Here is a 20,604-nt window from a genome sequence, read left to right as displayed (position 1 = left end):
ACAAAGGTGCCGCTGCAACTGTATTTTCAACATAGAAGAAACTATTGCCTTCCTCGGTTGTATAAGACTCTATAATAAAAATTTTAAAGTTCAAATTTAATTTATTGAACAGGTAAAAACTCTACAGGCTAAAAATTATGAATTTGGAGTCCTTTTGCTCTGATTACTTAGTATATATATTTGATTGCTTAGTTATAGCTCTTCAAATCTAGTAAATTTTTTTTTTCTATCGAGGGCTTTTAAATTATGTTAAATCGCATTTATCAAATTGAATTTTTGATTTTAAGACATTTGGTTAATAAAAATATTAGATGAGATGCACATACAGAGGGTGCAAGCAATAATTTCTCCACAAAAAGGACCCTTCACTAGTGAGGAAGCCAAGGGCTCAATTAATTGAGTACTTATTCGGTCCACTAATTCAAAATGTTATAATTAAGTTATTTCTTTAGCCTATTCAGACTTTTATATCTCCACATCTAAGTCATAATTATTCGCTGTGAGACCATTCTCAAGCCTTTGGGATGTCACTTCCGTGGTCTTGGCCAGAGAGTCGCCTATGAACCGGACTTAAAATAATAAACATGCATCTCTTTTGAATTTTTAATACTAAAAATAAAACTGATAAAATAAGCGAAAAAAATCTTAGTATTTTAAAGACTAGAGTGTAAGATTTGTGGTGTTGCTCTTAAATTGATTTTTCTCAGGAAATGACCGGTGAAACCATTAGAAGACAACTAAATGGTGCCATAAGCGAGTTGAAGATGATGCCACATGAAGCCCCACTTCCTAATTTCAGTCAAAAGTTGCCATCTTTATGTTTCACTTATTCAGTGTCCATTCTTTATGTTTCGTTTTTATTTTTGAGGACTACTACATATGTACCAGTAGCTCCACAAACACTTCTTAAGTTATTAGGACTCGTGATCATCACCTACTCTAGAAATGACCAGTTTCATCATCTATTGCTACCAGATGAAGATCTAGAAACAACACTGAGACTCTCTCTCTCACCGGCCGTTCTTAACATAAATAACAAATTTGAAGAAAATCTAGTTAATTTATGTTAATTTTCAGATAAGCTCATTTCTAAAAATGAATAAAGCGAACAGCATGCTACATTGCTGGAATATGTAGACTCTCTCTCTCTCTCATGCCATTCAACTTCAAGACAAATTTATGTAGGGTAGAAATGAATGATTGCGCCCTCAACTATATGCCATTCTGAAATAGACCCTAAACTTTCAAAAGTTATATTTATATATAGATAGTTAAGGAGTCTCTTTCAGAATGACCTATTGTTGAGGGGTCTTAATACATTTTTACCGTTGGGTAGCCATGAATGTGCGCGCGTAGATCCACGTACTCGACAGAAGTTATGTTTTCCTAACATCCAGACCCACATTATTACTTGATGCTTCGTTGCGACGCAAAAATAATTGGACCTTGTTTATTTCTACTTGTTCTCATACTAAAATTGTTCTTTAGCCTTGTTAGTAATGCCTTAAATATTGAACAATTACATTTTTCTCCAAAAAAAAAGGAAAAGAAAATGTCCTTTTCCAACCTCCTCTCTATTTCATCGTCTCATCTCTCTCGAATGGATTCGAACTCAATAATAGTTCCAGTTTAGACTTTGCAACGAGCCTGGACCCAACGTGGTGGGGAATAGGTTTCAACATCAATTTGATATTCTCCAATAATTGAGACTTAGGTATTGGGTTTCTAAACCAAAAAAAGTAACGCGTCGCCATCGAACAGCCAATTGAGATGGACTCGGTAGCGGACGCATTGCACCTTTGTCCCCTAAAATACACGTTATTTTGGTACAATAACATTAAATGGGCAAGGATTTGCAAGTTGAGAGTCCGTTCCAGGTACAGATTAAGAGAGAAGTTCACGGCGGCCGTCCGTCACCGTTATGGCGTTTAGCCACACCGTTATTGCGGTTTTCGGTTAGTGCTTCGCAGTACAAAGCGAGGCGGATGTCGAGCGCGGGCAGGGGAAATCACTATTGAATTGAGATCTTTTTCAGATGTTATGTCCCTCCATGGCCCTCCTCTTTGGTGATTTAGGAGTTAATAAGCGAAAAGGCACCAGAAAGAAAAGAGCTCAGTATTTTGTTGGAAGTAGTATTTCCATCGAAATGTCATAATTTCGACTATCGAGATTAAGCAGAGAAGATATTCTAGAAGCTAAACCAAACATACCTAACATTTAAAAGGACATAAATCTGAAACACAGGAGATGCTGAAGCCTAAAGGGAGTGAAAGAAACTGACCAAAGCCAAATTTGATTTATTTACAAGATTGTGACAGGGTATCATTATTTCCATAGAGAGTCGCATCTATTTGATGACAGATTCAAGACTAACAACAGAGGAATGTACGCACTGTCAACACAGTAGTTCATAGCTACAAATCAAGCCTGATTCACATATGCAGTTATCTAAGCCCCCCAAAAAAATAAAAAATAAAAAAATCTGAAATTTGTTTAACCAAAATCGTCCACCAAGTTGTTTAATCAAAATCGTCTGCCTAATAAAAAAAAAAATCCCATAATACCCATTAGATATTTAATCTAAAAGGAAAAAAATAAACACTCCCCACCCGCTTAATTCCAAGTGTATTCTAGCAGAATCTCTCTCCCGCCTTTTCGCATATGAATGGCGTCACCGGCCGGTATCGGCTTCCTCTGGTATTACAGTCAACATTGCCGATTTGTTATTCGTGCGCTTGACAAGCACCTTTAAAGGCTGCCCAACTTTATCACCCATTATGTCTATAATCTGCAATGCCGAAAAATTGGGGAATTATATGGCTTCGATCAGTAACGAAACTCTCAGTTGTTTTTTTGCCATCAAATTTAAGCTATGGGATAGAGAGCAAACACAATGTTCGATTGTTTAGCTGATTTTATGGTACAACAATCGCATAATGGCAAGATGAGATTAGGGAAAAGGTGTTCACGCAATTATGAACTAAAAACTATTACTAGTGCTTTACACAACAACAATGTTGTTGCTCATACTACAACATGAGAAGTGGTTATACGCATACTCTAGGGACAAAAAGCTACACCAACATTGGTACAAACTAGCATGTTCCAATGCATAACATAGATCGATATTCTTATAAATATAAATGAATTTTTTTTTACTGAAGGAAAGAAGTGATTCTGAAAATGAATTTCAAGATATGTGATGAGAGATTAGTTTAGATGAAAAAAGACATGTTGTTTCGAATTACAGGTTTTCCATTTTAGTTTTTTTTTTTTTTTTTTTTTTTTTTTTTTTGTTCTGACTAGTGCTCTTAGTACTTGAATTGAAGCTAGTGCAATACCTCTTTGACGCCTTCAACACGTTTACCCTCAAATTCCACAACTACATCACCAGGGCGAAATCCAGCATGATCAGCTGGTGATCCTGGAGTAACCTGGTTGGCAATCCAAATACATTATTTATTAGGCACTACACACAAAAAATGGAAGAAGCTCCAGTTTCCATGAAAAGTTCAAGTGAAGTTAGGCATTACCAGAAATTAATATGAAAAGATATTTGTTGCTTCAACAAGAACAAAGAGAGGAATATGGATATACGCCAAGATTTAGATTTAACTAATTGACGCGGTTAAGAAAATGCCAGATATAGTTCGATATGCACTAAAAATTAATTGCCGACAATCCAATACACATGATAATATAATTACATATTCTGCAAACACAACATTCAATGTATTCTCAATCAAGAACGGCAATGCCGTGGCACTGGAGATGCCAAACTGTGATGACAACACTCGGAACCAATTAAAAATTTAGTTTTTGAGACCCTTTCTTTATTTTCTTTTTGTTTTTACTTTTCTTTTGTCGGCAAGGCTTTCTTTGGATTGCAAGAATCTAAGGGCCAAACCATATAATTATTAAACTGGGGCAGATTAGGTGTCATAGTGAAGGCATAACACATTTAATATCACGCTGTTGTTCAATTCCTAATATCACCCCAAACTTACCAGCAGACCCTGGAGTCTGATCAAGCATGAAAGATAGTCTTCTAAGAAAGCATATGTTGAATCTGAAAAACTTACCATGGAAACAAGCACGCCTCTGCTTACATCTGGAAAAGAATCATCTCTTTCTTTGAGCTGAGCAACAATCATTTCATTAAGATCCAGCATCTTTAGCCCAAGCCACGGCCTCACGACTCTTCTGCATTTTTAAGAGGACATCTATGAATAAAGAATCAATATGCAATATAATCTGGTGTAACAAAGTCCACTACGCTTGAAAGGGTGTCGCAACAAGTAGGTTCTTAATTAGATCAACAATCAGCAAGAATTATATCATCAACTTTGGTCAAATTAAAATAAGATTTATATAAGTAACATCTAGAACGTATGATGTTTAGATGAGTAATGACTTCGTATGTTGTTCTATTTCTTGGCCATATGACTAATCAAGGCCAGCAAAGCTCAAAGCATCTAACTGTACATACAACCAAGCAAACCATCTTTGCTTCTCAATGAGAAGTATCAAGAAAGTACTGCTTGCTAAAGTATAATCCTTAGTTATTCTAAAATAGATTTTTCATATTGCTTGGATCAAGCAAACAGAGAAACAAAGGCCATGCTATCTGTTTGTGAACAATAAGAAAGTAGTTTATAGGTAAGAAGAATAGAGAACAATCAAAATTAATCGTTAAAAATCTAGCACTTACCCTCTTTTCTTGAAGTGCTCTATAATTTTGACGACCGAGTCAATCGGCACAGCAAAGCTCAAACCATCAGCAGCTGCAACTTTCATAACGTTGATTCCCACAACCTCACCATCCAGATTCACAAGAGGGCCACCTGAGTTTCCCTAAAGCGCAAAACAAAAGAAAAAAAAAAAAACAAGGAAAAAAAACTTAAGGTAGTGTTAAAGTATCTAAGGTTAAGTAAGATCATTGGCATTTCCAAATAGGTTGATGATCAAGCCAACAACATACTTTTTCTGCACATCTTGTGTCTCTGCATTTTAGCTTAATATTAAATCAGAGGGCAAATTGTATAGCAATATCTGCAGGGTAAAATGCTCATCATTCTCTCTGCAAAGTCCTTGATCAGGAGAAAGAATACCTTTGTGCTCCCCAAAATGGAGAAACAACTTTGACAAAGAGTTTGTCTTCTTTTTTATATATATAAAAAAAGCTTTTATACACACTATTGGACCCATATGGCTCGACAAAATCGAGTTGATTACAACACGCCAATATGATGTAATACTGATTAACAATTGAAAGCCATATAAAAGCATAATATCGTAAAGTTAAACAGTAATAAGGATCTGTTAGATAACTCAAAAGACAAAACTTACCTCGTTGATTGCACAATCAGTCTGTAGATACTCTCTTCGAACTCCTCCAAGACCCAGATCGCTACTTTTCCGGTCAACACAGCTACACACAGAAGCAAAAAAGAAAGAGTAAGCTAAAAATACAAACAGGTGTTAATAGACTTCGTCTGTTAAATACAGTTGCATGACAATAATATTGCAAGCAGACTATTCTAGAGCAACATGTCACTATTAATATGAAGCCAATAATATGAAAACCCTTTACAAAACAATCAAACATACGTGACTAAGCCTATTTACCGAGGAAATTATGCCAATAAAGCAGGTTGAGTGTAGTATATCTAATAACCAATCACCTCACAATACCAGAAGTAATGGTATTTTGCAGGGAAAGAGGACAGCCAAGAGCAACAACCCAGTCACCAGGTTGAAGCTTCGAGGATGAGCCAAGTTTTGCGACTGGTAGAGGAGTTTTGGATTTGATCTTCACAACAGCAATATCTGAGTGGAGATCAGCATTGACGACAGTGCCCTCAAATTCACGGCCATCTTGTAAAGTCACACCAACCTATTTCGGTGTTATTAACAAATGACACAAAAAGGATAAGTAAAGAAAAGTAACAATAATATATCATTACGTATTTAAAGTGCTCTATCAAAGGAAAACTTTTTGTCAAGATCCCAACCTTTCCCTTAGAAACACCTCTTGTGCTTTGGAAATCTACCACAACATGGGCACAGGTCAAAATGGTTCCATCAGGATCGATGATTGTTCCAGACCCAATGCTTTTCCCAAGCATTAATCCATGAATACCTACAAAATAACCAAAATTCACCATGTAGATATGCAAAAGTGCTTTCTACGCACGGAGACCTCAAATTGATCTGGTCAAAATTGAGAGATTGCTAACCATGCGCGACGGAAATATTTACAACTGCGGGACCAGCAGTGGCCGCTGCCTTGACGATCGACTTCCTGCCCAAGCATCCCGGGCAGCACCTCGAATCATCCTCGCTCTTGCCCGAAGCTTCCTTGTTTAAGGTTGCGGATGGAACGGAGCTATCTACAAAGGAATGCCGCAGCGGAAAACCTACATCTGAAATCCAAATTAAAAACTCTTTGGATAATCATTTGTAAAATCATCACTCCTTAATCAAAACATTAATTTGATCCTAGATTGGATTGGATAGGAGCGGGGGAGAGTGTAACTACGGGGGAGAGGGTTTAGGGTTTAGGGTTTAACAATTCCCATCGTTTGTCGCTTTTCTATCCTACTCTATCCAATCTAATCCAATTCCGAAAGCTAACGAAATGCGATCCTTTTACTGAAAATACGAACCTGCTAGAGGAATCGAGAAGAGTGACGGAAAACGATAATCTCCCAAGATCAGCTCAGCTGGCGTGGATAAGAAATGACGCGGGGGAGGAAGGGAGACGGAAACAGTCGCCTCTGTATTGCGAACAAACACACACACGCACGCACGCACAAAAAGGAGATCAAATTACGACCTTTAAAGCGAATAAAGTGAGAATTTGAAAGAGAAGAAGAGGGGATATCGGAGGTGATCACCGGCGGAATGGGAGGAGGCGACGGCGGCGACGGCGAAGAATCCGGCGGCGGCGGCGGCGGCGGAGCGGTAGGGTTTGTTGAGGAGGAAGCGGAGCATGGGAGGAGTTGTTGGGAACTCGAAGATTCGCAGCTTCGGCGGTGGCCCGTGCTTATTGTTCAAGCGTTTTCGCGAAAAAGAAAGAGAAATGGGGAAACGATGATCCTAGATTGCTCCCTATTTTATTTTTTATGTTTTATTTTTTTGGGTTTTTGGCGGGGCGGGTAGAGAGAAAGGAAGTGGGCCGTGGTCATTGTGATCAATTGGGCTGCCCCGGCCCAGACAAGTTGGTGACGCGTCAGTTTCCTATTCGTTCATGATGCTGTTCCCTGTTTGTACCAAAAACACCCGATATCGGCCTGCAGCAGGAGCGCGTACGACGCGCGAAAGACGCCATTGGGGCAGAGATCGATTGTCGGAAGAGCCAATAGCAGAGAGCCACGTGGAGACGTCCACTTGCTAAATAACGAATAAAATAAAATAAAATAAAATATTTATATATATATACGCCCCACCCACTTCATCAGCGTTGAAGCGATTTTTGGTAGTGAGAAATAGGAGCGGAGGAAGAAGAAGAAGAAGAAGCGGGAGATAGAGAGATAGAGATGGAGGTGGGCTTTTTGGGCCTGGGAATCATGGGCAAGGCCATGGCCCGAAACCTCCTCCGTAACGGGTTCCGGGTCACCGTGTGGAACCGCACCCTCTCCAAGGTCTCTCTCTCTATCAATCTCTATCCCCTGTTACCCCTTTTTGTTAAATTGTTGCATAATTAGTAACTTTATTAGTTAGAGTTGCTTTTGCTCCTTGTCGATGGATGAACATTGCTGAAAATTAGTCGGAATTAGTTGGTTGTTGTGCATGGGTATGGGGTTCATTAATAATAGAATTAGGGCTATACCAAAAATATGTATGGGTATGTAGTTGGTCAAATTACATTATCCTAAAAAGTTTTGTATCCAGTATGCGGTGAACTAATGGTGGACCTAGATCAAACTCTTATACTGCAATGACAAAAGATAATGCAAATATTATCACCGGTTAAGTTGTTCCGACATCCAAATGGCCGTGAAACGATGACTATAACCGCATCCTATATATGACTTTTACATTCTCTCAGAATATTTACTATCCTTTTAGGAGGACGGAGGCCTTCGTCCTCGTTAAGTCATTTTAAATGATAGAAATTTCGAATCGGTGATCGGAATCGTCTTGAGTATTTAAAGTGTCTGGAAACTAAATTTCATAAATTTTAAAGTAGAACAATCCAAACAGCTTGAATTTTTGATAGAAAATTCTTTATGCTATTTAGATAGCGTTTGATAACTCCGATCATGAATTGAAAAAGTCTAATATCTATTTTCATAAAGTTATTCATTTTTTACCGTTCATTTTTCAACTCTTCAATGAACTTGATAACGAATTTTAAAATTTATGAAATTTAGTTTCTAGACGTTATAAATACTCTAGATCAACTTTAACGGTTCCGATCGATTCGGGATCCTTATCATCTAAAACGACTTAGGAGGATGAATGCCTCCGTCCTCCTAAAAGAATAGTAGCTGGACTCTCTTTTCACACTCCGCATTGACCAACTACTGCACGCCCCTTGAATAAACAAAAGAAATTCGTCGATTTTCTCTCCTTTGCTCTGTTACACGAAAGTCGCAAAAGTTTACTGAGTGCTTAGGATCTTTCTTTTCCTACATTGGATCAAAAACTTTTCAGCTAAAGGTTTTTTCTGTTTGCATAATATCACAAACTGGAAAAGTTTCAATCTTCAAGCAAGTAAACCGAGTTTATACATTTAAGCTATATGAGTTCTTGATAACTTCTAATCGCTTTCTTGATGCGCAGTCATTTGTCAACAGCTCTAGCGTAGCATATTATGCTTGAAATGCAAACACTTGGTACTCACGGAACTTTGTTCCTATATTTTTGATTCTTTGAACAACACAAGTATGTAACGGCGATGTTTATATATGATAATGTGAAAAATCAAGTTTTGCTGTCATACCATCCTTCTGCTGTGCCACCGTTCATTTAGCAATAAATTTTATAGCTAGTATAGTGACTTTGGTATATCATTTTGATTTTCAAGAGTGCACTGTAAACCTATTAGTTTGAAAGAACTATTGGGTTAAATTGAATTTATATTAACAGTGTCAAGAACTAGTGAGCGAAGGTGCTTCTGTCGGAGAAACTCCAGCATCAGTGGTTAAGAAGTGCAAGTACACCATAGCCATGCTCTCTGATCCCAGTGCAGCTCTGTCGGTTAGGAAGCCTCCATATGCTAGTCATATGAATTTTTGTCCTTCGCTTCTTTAAAAAACATTTTTTGACTTATTCAGGTAGTTTTTGACAAAGACGGGGTGCTTGAGGAGATTTCTAGTGGAAAAGGCTATATTGACATGTCAACCGTCGATGCCGATACCTCATCTAAGATCAGTGAGGTATGACTTAATGATTTGTGCACATTTTGTTTCAGAATTTAAAGCTTTCCTAACTGGATATGATTACATATTACCTTTCAATCAATGGGTTCAAAAATTGTGCATCTCTTGCTCATGATTTTGTTTAAATTGTGATAAAAAAAAAGGATACTGTAGATTTAATTGCTCCAATTTAAAAGACTTATAAACCTATGTGTTTATGATGGACATCCCCCTTTTATCTAAATAATTTTCGAAATAATTTTCGCAGGCAATTACTAAAAAAGGTGGATACTTCCTTGAGGCTCCAGTCTCGGGCAGCAAGAAGCCTGCTGAAGATGGCCAGTTGGTTATACTTGCTGCCGGGGGGAAGGTAATGTATCATATGCTGGTTATTCAGAGGCTTTTTAGATTGTGCCGTATATCACATGTCGCATATCGTATTAATTTGATCCACTTAGGGAAGTTCGACATATCTAGATGTATCCTTATATCTTCTTTGGGACACTGAAAGGACTAACTTCTATAGTTTAGATAGTGAAATTTGCTGTCACTCTTCTTTACTTAATATTACCTCTCAAAAACTGTAGCCTTTCCTTCTGTATCTTTCTTTTCTATTCAAAACAAGTTAAAGTGATCTCTATACTAGTTTGAAGATAACTTCCTTTCTCTACTGTTATGATTGTTGCAATGGTTAGAGGTAAACTAATTTTACCCTTTTTCTATGTATTTTTGGTTGCTATTTGCTGCCACAATTACTACAGCTTCCATTTGTGTCGTGACTGTAGGAACTTTATGAAGAAATAACTCCTGCATTTAACGTATTGGGGAAAAAGTCGTTCTTTCTGGGAGAAGTTGGCAACGGAGCGAAAATGAAGCTTGTGGTCAACATGATCATGGGCAGGTGACTAGCATTCTCTTGTATATATTATCAGGCTTCTTAAAATGTCCCCTCTCTAATTATTGAATTATAAAATAAGAAATTTATTGTTATGTTGACCCCTCTCTAATTATTGAATTATAAAATAAGAAATTTATTGTTATGTTGAGTTTAAACTCACTGAAAGAAGATGAAAAGAAACGGGTAGGCTGGTGCACAGCTGATAAAACATAGATTAAAGCAGCAGTGTAATAAAGCCGCAGAGATACCAAAAGTGAAGTACTAGACAGTTCCATTTAATTTTTCTTTTAGTTTGCTAAAGGTGGCCAAAGACAGCAAGTGTTTGGAATGCAACCGACTGAAGAAGGAACGGAGTGACGGGAACTTATCCTGTAGAGAATCTATAATAGTAGTGAAGTTATTCCAATTCTCCTGTGGATCCTTCTCAACTATAGCCTGTGATATATATAGCTGACCTTATATTTTCGTGGAATTGAATTGGTTGCTGACGGTTGCGAGTCTCTATCCTGTTTGATTTGATATGATCGATTGCTGATATTTTCATGCCTAATTTACAACTTCCCTTCTAATGCTAAATTCTAGTTGCTGAAATTTTCTGCCAGTCCTTTCTTGTTAACTCTCACCTGGTTGTTCTTGTTCTACAGTATGATGAATGCATTATCTGAAGGGCTTTGTCTCGCTGATAAAAGCGGATTGAATCCACAGACACTGCTAGACGTGTTGGTACGTTATACGGTGATTCGCGAGTGATTCAGTTCATATTTCCGATGTTAAGTTACTAATTTTGGTTTCATTGTGGGCGTCAAGGATCTGGGTGGGGTGGCAAATCCTATGTTTAAGCTGAAAGGGCCTGCGATGATCAAGGGCAGTTACGCGCCGGCATTTCCTCTCAAACATCAGCAGAAGGATATGAGATTGGCCCTTGCTCTTGGCGATGAACATGCTGTCTCAATGCCTGTTGCTGCTACAGCAAATGAGGTCTCTCTCTCTCTCTTTCTCTCTCTCTCTCTACGTACGAGCGAAGATATATTGTTAGTACCGTGCATTCATATTTTCTTATAGGCGTTCAAGAAAGCGAGGGGCCTTGGACTGGGGGACCATGATTTTTCAGCTGTGTTTGAGGCAGTGAAGGGAAAAGGAAGTTCTGGTGATGCATGAACATTGTGAACACAAGAAATTTATGCAGTGTTGGAATGATCATTAATGCGACTCAAAGCAAATGACAGAGATGATGGTCTTGGAATAAATTTAACCTATTATGCTGTGAATACAAATCTTTGTCAAGTATATCTTGAACTTGAGTTGAAAATATCAATTGCAGTCCATTGATGACTCTCTTGCCCTATTCTTTCTTCGAGTTAACCATGGCCTGCGAAGCGTCGGCGCCTTGTTTTAGCTTACGAATTTCGAAAGGCATGCCTCGTTTTGATGTTCTTAAATCACCAAACAAAATGATTCTTAATTTATAATCTGATAAGCGAAACAGCGACCTTACCTATATATACTCCTTAGGTGCGAAAGAAAAAAAAAAAAAAACTAAAAACAATTAAACATGAATTAAGAAATGGAGAGTACAAAACTATGTTTGTTAATTAACTAATTAAATTGGGATTATAAAAAAAGCATTTTATAAATTGTGCTGCACCCAATTGGATCCAAATGAGTGGCTTAAGATAAGAGGTCGGTGGAGTATACGGCTAATGTACTAATGTGCGTGCCGAGAACTTCAAGGACAAAAGCTGCAGCATCGCGTCGACTTATCCAAAAAGCACGATGCCGTGTAGAGACTCAACTGCTAACAAATTAATATTTTATTAGAGTACCTATCAAAGTATCTATTTATTAATTTATATGTATTGATATGGATTGATACATATTTTTATTCGTTCGTTTAGGGGTTGCTTCTTTATATGTATGGAAATGACATTTTGAGTAGATAATAAGCTAAAAAAACTTTCCCCCTTTTATGACCTGACACATAACTTTTTTTTTTTTGTTTTTTTTAAGACTAACAAGTAATATAATATTAGCTGTTATTGTGGATTAAATAGACAAGTTGTAGCAATCGAAAAATAAAGATGAATTAAAAGTAATTTTGTGTACTCACAATGAAACTAATTTTCTAATTAGCATTGCTATTCCGAACTGTTGATAAGTAACCCAATATATTTTATAAGTTTAGATTTATTTCCGTCAAGTTTATCTCTTAATATTTGTTGGTTAGACATAAGAGATAAGTTTAAATATTGTTGTTGATAAGTAACCCAATATTTTTGATTAGTTTAGATTTATTTCTGTCAAGTTTATATTTTAATATTTTGTGGTTAGACAGAAGAGATAAGTTTAAATCTAGTTCAATTATTGTTATTAGGATTTTGATTTATGCCTATACATAGACAGACTGCTGTAAATATGTGAAAAATATTTAATAAAGATTTAGTTTTATGCTCATCTCGTTTCAACAATTGTTCAATTATTGCTATTAGGATTTTGATTTATGTCTATATATAGACTGCAGTAAATATGTAAAAAATCATCCACTATCAAAATTTAGTCAAAAAATATTTAATAAAATTTTAGTTTTATACTACTCTCCTTCTAACAAGTGGTATTAGAGCAAATCACGCTTCCAACACGAACTTAGCATGAGTGGAATTACGACGGGCTCAGATAACACGTTATCCGGCAATATATTTCACATATCAAAAGCAACCCCCCCCCCCCCGGTTTTTTTTTTTTCTTTTTTAAGTTTTGAAGTAAGAATGACATGAAGGCCCCTCTATATAGCCATGGGCATACATTGATTTGAATGTTTACATGCCCCACTGCATATTATACTTAGTCCAAGCATCCAAATCATCTTACTCTACATTCCAATCTATTCACAGTAGAACTTTATCCTCCTCATTGATAATTAATTAATTAACCACCCTTTCCCTTTTCCCTCCCCCCATGACCTAATGGCCCCCTATTATTAATGGCACATGCATGCATACATCTAAGGCCACAATCACCTTTAGCTATGTTTGGCCCCCCTTGCTTGTCCCGATCTCATTTTTATTTATTTCCAGGTGTGACCTTTTGGTTCATTTACTCTGTTCCTATCATCTTCATGTCATCTCATGTGCCTATTCATGTTATTTTATATTGTACATTACATGGTCTAATTCAATTTCTTAACTTTCTCTTTCCCACAGTGTCTCTTGTCTCCTCCATTGTGAGTTTCTGGTATATATTATTAGGGTAATACTTATCAATAGATAGAGATTGATAAGGAAAAATAATTGGCGGATATGGATTAAGGCAACTAAATAGACTTGTTTATTAGAAAGAAATGTTTGGTAATTGAATATATGTAAAAATGGAATTTATTGAGTCATGCATTTTTGAGATTATCTTTTCCTCTTGTTTTGTTAATGACTTGGAAAAAAGAGAGCTAAAAATATCAATATTAGACTATTCTAAGTTGCCTTTAACTCTTTTTTCTCTTTTTCTTATTAAGTTCAGCCAATTGGTAGTCCCTCCCTTTTCTTTTCTGATCTTCTTTTTCTTTAATCACTTCAATCTATAATTTTATATATATACTATACTTTTTTCGTCAATCCACCGAGTTATTGCAGTTTACTACAAATAGGACTAAAAGGGTTATTCGATCTACTGTAAACAAATCACACTAAAGTATAATATATACGAATTGACATTCTCAAAACATCGGTCACAAACAAATAAGAAAATTCTTATTAACTTAATACTACTCTTTCACCTATTAAAATATGTAGATAGTAACTTTAGGAGCTAGACTCCTATACTTTCGAAAGTATTGAGGTTTCTGTGTTTGTAAGTTGTTTTCGATGATGGGCCTTCTAATTCGGCGATCGGTTCCGTTAAATATGATCTACGCTATTGAAACTATCTAGAAACCAAATTTCATAATTTTTTGACTTTGTTTGCCTAGTGAACGAACGAGTAGCCTCAAAATGAACGGCTAAAAATAAAAATCTCATAAAAAATAGTGATAAAAAACTCAATTTTCAAATCGGAAGTATTGTTCTTATTCTTAATGTTAAGTAGAATTTTCTATTAAAGTTTTATATAATTTGGAAACTTCTACACCGTTGAATTTAAAAACGTGCCATATCAGCCGTTAAAATAGTCATTTTTGAGACCCCGTAATCGCTTGGTAAATGATGTCGAAAAATTGTAAAATTTGATTTCTAGATAGTTCCAATAGCGTAAATTATGCCTAACGAAGCCGATCGTCGAATTGGATGTCCTATAATCGAAAATAATTTATAAGCACGGATACCTCCGTATTTTCGAAAGCACGGAATCTGTACTCGTAACTTTAGTTCATAACTTTTCTTTTGCGGATTTGAAGAAAGAACACAACGTGAATCTAAGTTCAGCATTTTTTTTCTTTGTTTTTCACCCACAGATTCCCTGTTCTTTTAGCACACTTTTGTCGATTTCTTTGCTGGTTTTTTCCAGATAGCCCCTTTATTCCCTGTTTTTTCGGCTTCTTTCCTTTATGACTCTGCTTTTTGTTGCTTTATATCTTGTCGTATCTTTTATTTTTTTATAGATGATCATAGGAATATAATATTAATTTCATATTAGCAAAAAAGAATATTTATATAGCGGAAAAGACATTAAATAATAATTTGCTACTTTAAAGTTAGATGTGTGAATTAAAGTTAGATGTGCTTAAAATGGTTTACAAGAGTATTCCAATCCCTTCTATTATCCATTTTAAGAAGGGTTCAAAACTATTGCAACTGTTTATTTATTTATTTATTTAATATTTATTTGTTATTTTGTGTGTGTTCTCTTTTTATCCTTGAATCCAAGGGTTCCATCGGGATTAATGAGAGAGAGAGAAATATAAAAGATAAAAAAAACTTTAAAAAATCATATAGCGCTTATTTGTTAATTAAAATACTGTTAATTAATTCAGATCAAAAATTTCAAATCAGCGAAAATATAATTCTATAGATTAATTAGATTGATTTCTAAAGTCGTCTCAAATCCTAAGCTTGAGAGAAATATTTTAGTATTTTCAGCGACTGTTGATAAATTGATAAATTTAATAAATCGTTAAATTATATACTTGTATATCTCAATATAGTAAAGCCTCGTATTATTAAAAGAATTATTATATGTATCAACATATTAACATGCTAAAGCAGGGTAAGCGTGCCCCACACGAAAGAAAATTTTAGAAACAAATGCTGTTCCGCATAGTTTTCAGTTCTTATCTCCGCATTTATAATATTTTCTATCTCCTAGTTTTTGTGGTGAAACCTTAGTTAGTTAATTCGCGTTTAATTCGCGAATTATTCGCGACTTTTTCGAAACCCGAATTAAACGCCGGCATCCGAATTTTTCCAAAACATGCGTAAACAAACGCATTTTTTTCAGCAAAAATAATCATCCGCGAATCATTCGCGATTCGCGAATGATTCGCCCAAAGAAACGGCGGTCGCGGACTCGCTGCCGCGTCGTCGCCGCCATCGTCGGCGTCCTCCTCCTCCATCGCTTTCGTCGCGGAACTTTGGATCACTGTAAAATTTCTCGAAAAAAAAAATTTCCGCTAAAATTTTTTTTTCCAAACAATAGTTGTCCCTCAAATTTTTTTTGAAAAAATTATTTTATAAATTTTGGAAAAAAAATCGAATTTGTGACTTGAGAGTTGAGACTTGAGAGCAAGAGGTAGAAATGGCGCTGGGTTTGGGAAGAAGAAGAAGAAGGAAAATCGGGGCTTTCGAGAACAGGATAGGGCGCGGTCCACGAGGCCACTTTGGCCTCGTGGACCGCATGAGAGGGAGGTCCACCGTGGACCTCCCTCTCATAAGTCATTAACTTTATATATATATATATATATATAGGCCTTTTTGCATAAAAAATCCATTTATTTTGGGCTTTTGCAAAATCGGGTCATCTTTTTCGTTTTTGCAGATTCGGTCCGCTTTTTCAGCGAACTGACCAAAATACCCTTATTACTTTTTCTCTTTCCTCTTTCTCTCTCCTCTTCGTTTCTGTCGTTATTTTTTTTTTTTCGTTCTTTTTTCGAGCCCGCCGCCGAGCCCCTCCTCCGCCTCCGCAAGCCGAACCCCTCCTCCTCTCCCCCGCCGCCGCCGCTGAGCCCACCCCCACCGTCGTCTCCGTCGCCGTCGCCGTCGCCGAGCCCACGGCCATGGCCACCCTCCTTCTTCACCCGTGCATCTCCGCCTTCCTCGCCTCCTACATTGCTGAGCCGCGTCGCGACCCTCCTTCTCCATTAGGGCACGGCGACGTCGAGGCACAGGCTTTTCTCCTCCATGGCGCAACATTTTTTTCTACAGAAAAGATCAAAAAATATAGATGAAAAAAAAAGATGATAAAATTACACTGTTAAAATAAGATTATACTAATTTTAAAAAAAATTACATTGTTTTAATAAAAATTATACTATTTGATATATAAATTACACTCTTTGAAAATCAATTTTACACTATTTAGATCAAAATTACACTCTTTAAGAAAATTTTGCACTATTTTTCTTTCTTTTCTTTTTCTCTTTCCCTTCTTCTTCTTCTTGTTCTTCTTCTTCATCCTCCTCCTCCTCCTCCTCCTCTGTCGCCACCGACACCGCCTCCTCCACTACGTCCTTCAACTTCGAGATCACCGGCAAGCACTCCATGGAGGACACCTCGTCGTTCTCCCCCACCGCCGCCGCCGCCCACGCCGCGATCCCCTGCCTCCGAGTCTCTATCTCCTTCTCCATCTCCGGCCCGGCTCCCTCCGCGGCCGCCGCATCAGACGACCGAGCCGCCGCCGAGATGGAGAAGATGCTGGGGGACGCCGCATCTTCTCCTTAATGCTTGTTAACTTGTTTATTTATTGCATACACAATACTACACTGTACAAATGCTTATGTATATTTTCAATAGAAAAAAAATGAGAAAAAAAAAAGTTGAAAAAAAAATGAGAAAAAAAAAAGAAATGAAAATATATTACCAACCATTAATGCTTCCTAAAGAAATGACCAAGAATTAAACAAAATCCCACTTGAGCATTTACCATGTAACATACATACAACTAGTTTTTATTTCCTTAATTTCTCTAAATCGCAGGGAAAAAAAATGGAGGAAAAAAAACGGCTTCTGCTTGTTCTTCTGCTTCTGCTTCAGCTTCAGCTTCTCCTTTATCACGGATCGGGGACGACGTGGAGGTGGAATCGGGGCGGGGACTCGTAGTAGAGGGCGTCAGCGATGGCTCGGTCGTCGGGGGCGAGGAGAGTCATCTTGCGGAGGGGTGCGAGCTCGTCGAGGTGGGGACTCCCGCACGCCCCCACCCTCGCCGCGGCGCTCGCCTCCCGCGCGCCCGGCGGAGCTCCACCCGCCGCTCCGCTCCGCGGGCCGTGTGCACCGTTAATGGTGTAATTACGCCATTACACCATTAATGGTGTAATGGTGTAATTTCACCATTAATGGTGTAATGGTGCACCATTACACCGCACCATTACACCATTAATAGTGTAACCATTGCACCATTAATGGTGTAATTACACCATTGCACTATTAATGGTGTAATGGTGCACCATTACACCACCATTACACCATTACGACGACGAAGAAGCAGCCGCAGCGCGCCCGCTTGCCCGCCCGCCGCCGCTGCGTGCACCGGCCCGCGTGCACCATTACACCATTACGAAGAACAAGAAGCAGCCGTCGGAGATCGCGACCCCACCCTCGCAGCCCGCCTCCCGCGTGCCCCTACCCTCGCAGTGGCGCTCGCTTTCGCCGGTGCCGACCCCTCCCTGCAGAACGCCGCCGGGTGGACGCCACTTGGCGAGGCCGGAAATCGCCGTGGCGCGCCCCGTGCTCTTACAGGAAGAAGAAGAAGAAGAAGAAGAAAAAGAAGAGGGAAAAAAAAAAGGTGCTTCAGCAGGAGGAAGAAGAAGAAGAAAAAGAAAAAGAGAAGAGGAAGAAGAAGAAAAAAAAGAAAAAGAGANGCCCCTAAGCTACACCGCACACCACCCACAGGGGTGGCCAGTCCAAGAACACTGTCCAAACAGGACTGATGCGACGACAACGCACGTAAAGTCTCACTCCGGAGCGGCACTCGCAGGCGCTACCCAACCGAATATGTAAGCGTGTCTCTGCCGAGCTCAATCAGGCTCTCATAAACTGTAGTCAATACAAATGGGTCTAACTGGTCTAACAACCAAAGCTCACGTGCCCTTGGCACAATCTGATGCAAGATACAAATATCTGGGTCCACTATCAACCGCGACGGCACACAACAATACGAAAGTCTACACACTACTATAAAACGAGCTCGGCTTCCTAACTCGAGCGTAAACTCATCCTACACTAATTTGGATATACACCTCGCACAAACAGCGGTGATACAAATTAATAACAGCTCCTAAAGCTAAATCTGGTAACTTTTCAGAAATGACAGTGTAGGGTTTAAGGTGTTTTCTCCTAACTCAATTTCCAGTTCAACATGTATAATTCCATCTAAAATCACTAAACTATACTCCAAATTCAGATTTCATAAAAAAACATGCAAATTGATAAATTCGAGTTACTAGACATGATATTATACATAAAACATACATGCTGACAAAAATGCCAACTTAGGAGGAAATCCGACGATTTCGGTAAACATCAACCCACCTCGAGCGCTCGTCCAACGTCGGCTAGAAGTCGGTAGGAGGGGACCCTCGCGCTCGCCCAATCTCCAATGGCGTAACCGCGACACCCACGCGCATGAAAGGTCCTCCGGAGCAACGTCGAGTCCGCATGAGCTCGACTTGTGACCTCTCCAACACCTGGCGCCCACTAGCAAGAGAGAGAGAGAGAAAGGAGAAGATTTCCCTTCTCTAGAGCTCTCTCTGAATATATGTATAAAGGCTGGGTTATAGGAATGAACGACACTTTAAAAGATCATACTGCCCCTCACCAACTAAAAAATACAGCTAGAGTACCGGTACCCAACTTGAATATCGCTACTCGGACACTCAACCGGCAACCTCGCACGGTGGGTACCCGTACTCGCCCGATGCAGTACCGGTACTCGGATTCGGTACCGGTAAGAGACAAGCAGGTACCAATACTCAGCATCAAGCACGCGCAAACCCGAGAGCCTCCAGTTCTGTAACCCACTAGGATACCAGCACTCCTCTCAGTTACCAATACTCAACACTAAAATCCTGCACTTTGCAGATTTTAGTGTCAGAACTCCGCTCTCGTCTCGTGTTGAGTCCGTTTTGCGTCTATTTCGCGTCAAAATAACTCCGACTTGTCCCGACACTCTCCAGACGTGTCGACAAGCCTTAGATGCTGACATCACATAGGCCACTAAACACCAGGGACACTACACCACCTATCCCGACAAGAAATGAAGCGAGAGGTGGGGAACCCTTCCACCCCTGGATCTGTCCTGTTGCATCCCTAATATCAATTACTAAGCCTTTTGACACTTGCGCTAAGGACATCGGTTAACGTATTAGTTATATTAATTAATTGTGTATTTTTTATTTTATCCTTTAGATTTCAACAATTTGCGCCCAATATGTTAGTAAATTCGCGAATTATTCGCGAATTATTCGCAAATTTTTGAAGAAACGAATTAAACGACCGAATTTGTATTTTTCCCAAAAATTCAGAACAAAAACGCGATTTTTTGATAAAAAATACTTATTCGCGCATTATACGCGGGCCGAAATATTCAGAGCCAAAAAAATGCGGCCCGCGTGCGCCCCCGCGCTGCGAGCGCTCCCGCGAGGCCCGCCCGCATCGAGCGCTTGCATGCGCTCACGGCTTGCAGCTCGCAGTAGCGGCTCGCGGCTCGCGGGCCTCGCGGGCCGGCTAGCCCAAAACAGAAAAAAAAAAAACCTCCTCCAAAAACAGAAAAAAAAACTCTTTTCAAATTTTTTACTTAATTAGCTTAATTTTGTAGTTTTTTATTCTTATATTCTTAAGAAATATGAGTATTTATACTAATAGAATAAATCTTGAGAAAAAATAATTTTAATTTAATAGCCGAATTTTTTATCCCGAATTTTTAATTGAAGAACGTATAATATCCGTATAAATCATGTATCCGAATAATTACTGAATCCGTTTTTTAGCCGTATTTTTTAACGAATTTAAAAATTAGAAAACGAATTTTATCCGAATTATATCCGTACCGAATTTTTGCCGAATCCGAATTAACTAACTATGGGTGAAACCCATGAGTGCTACGTCTCTCTCTCCTTCTATCGACATGGCTATTGTTTCAGGATTCGAATGAGACCGCGAAGATGTACACATGTTAATTCTGTCAAACTACTGGGAAATTTAAAAT

The 20,604-nt window shown here is 38.4% G+C and overlaps 2 protein-coding genes across 3 annotated transcripts; one reads left to right on the top strand and one right to left on the bottom strand.

Annotated features, from left to right (window-relative positions):
- On the bottom strand, positions 2,268–7,140 carry LOC109723211 (putative protease Do-like 14). 2 transcript variants are annotated; one of them, XM_020251495.1, is made up of 10 exons: positions 6,900–7,140; positions 6,669–6,779; positions 6,240–6,425; positions 6,015–6,142; positions 5,685–5,896; positions 5,350–5,431; positions 4,712–4,854; positions 4,083–4,203; positions 3,342–3,434; positions 2,268–2,788 (listed from the first exon to the last, which is right to left on the bottom strand). In XM_020251495.1, the coding sequence occupies exons 1-10, from the start codon at positions 6,994–6,996 to the stop codon at positions 2,672–2,674; spliced, it is 1,290 nt and encodes a 429-aa protein (XP_020107084.1). In that variant the 5' UTR covers positions 6,997–7,140; the 3' UTR covers positions 2,268–2,671. The 2 variants fall into 2 exon arrangements, with proteins under 2 accessions (XP_020107084.1, XP_020107086.1); XM_020251497.1 differs by having other exon boundaries at positions 6,240–6,419.
- LOC109723212 (glyoxylate/succinic semialdehyde reductase 1) lies at positions 7,460–11,611 on the top strand. The gene is made up of 8 exons (XM_020251498.1): positions 7,460–7,646; positions 9,097–9,207; positions 9,285–9,386; positions 9,637–9,738; positions 10,154–10,269; positions 10,911–10,989; positions 11,074–11,244; positions 11,329–11,611. The coding sequence occupies exons 1-8, from the start codon at positions 7,542–7,544 to the stop codon at positions 11,422–11,424; spliced, it is 882 nt and encodes a 293-aa protein (XP_020107087.1). The 5' UTR covers positions 7,460–7,541; the 3' UTR covers positions 11,425–11,611.

The sequence above is a fragment of the Ananas comosus genome, linkage group 17, assembly GCF_001540865.1.
Source record: "Ananas comosus cultivar F153 linkage group 17, ASM154086v1, whole genome shotgun sequence".
NCBI classification, from domain to species: Eukaryota; Viridiplantae; Streptophyta; class Magnoliopsida; order Poales; family Bromeliaceae; genus Ananas; species Ananas comosus.
This window is presented reverse-complemented; position numbering and strand designations above follow the sequence as displayed.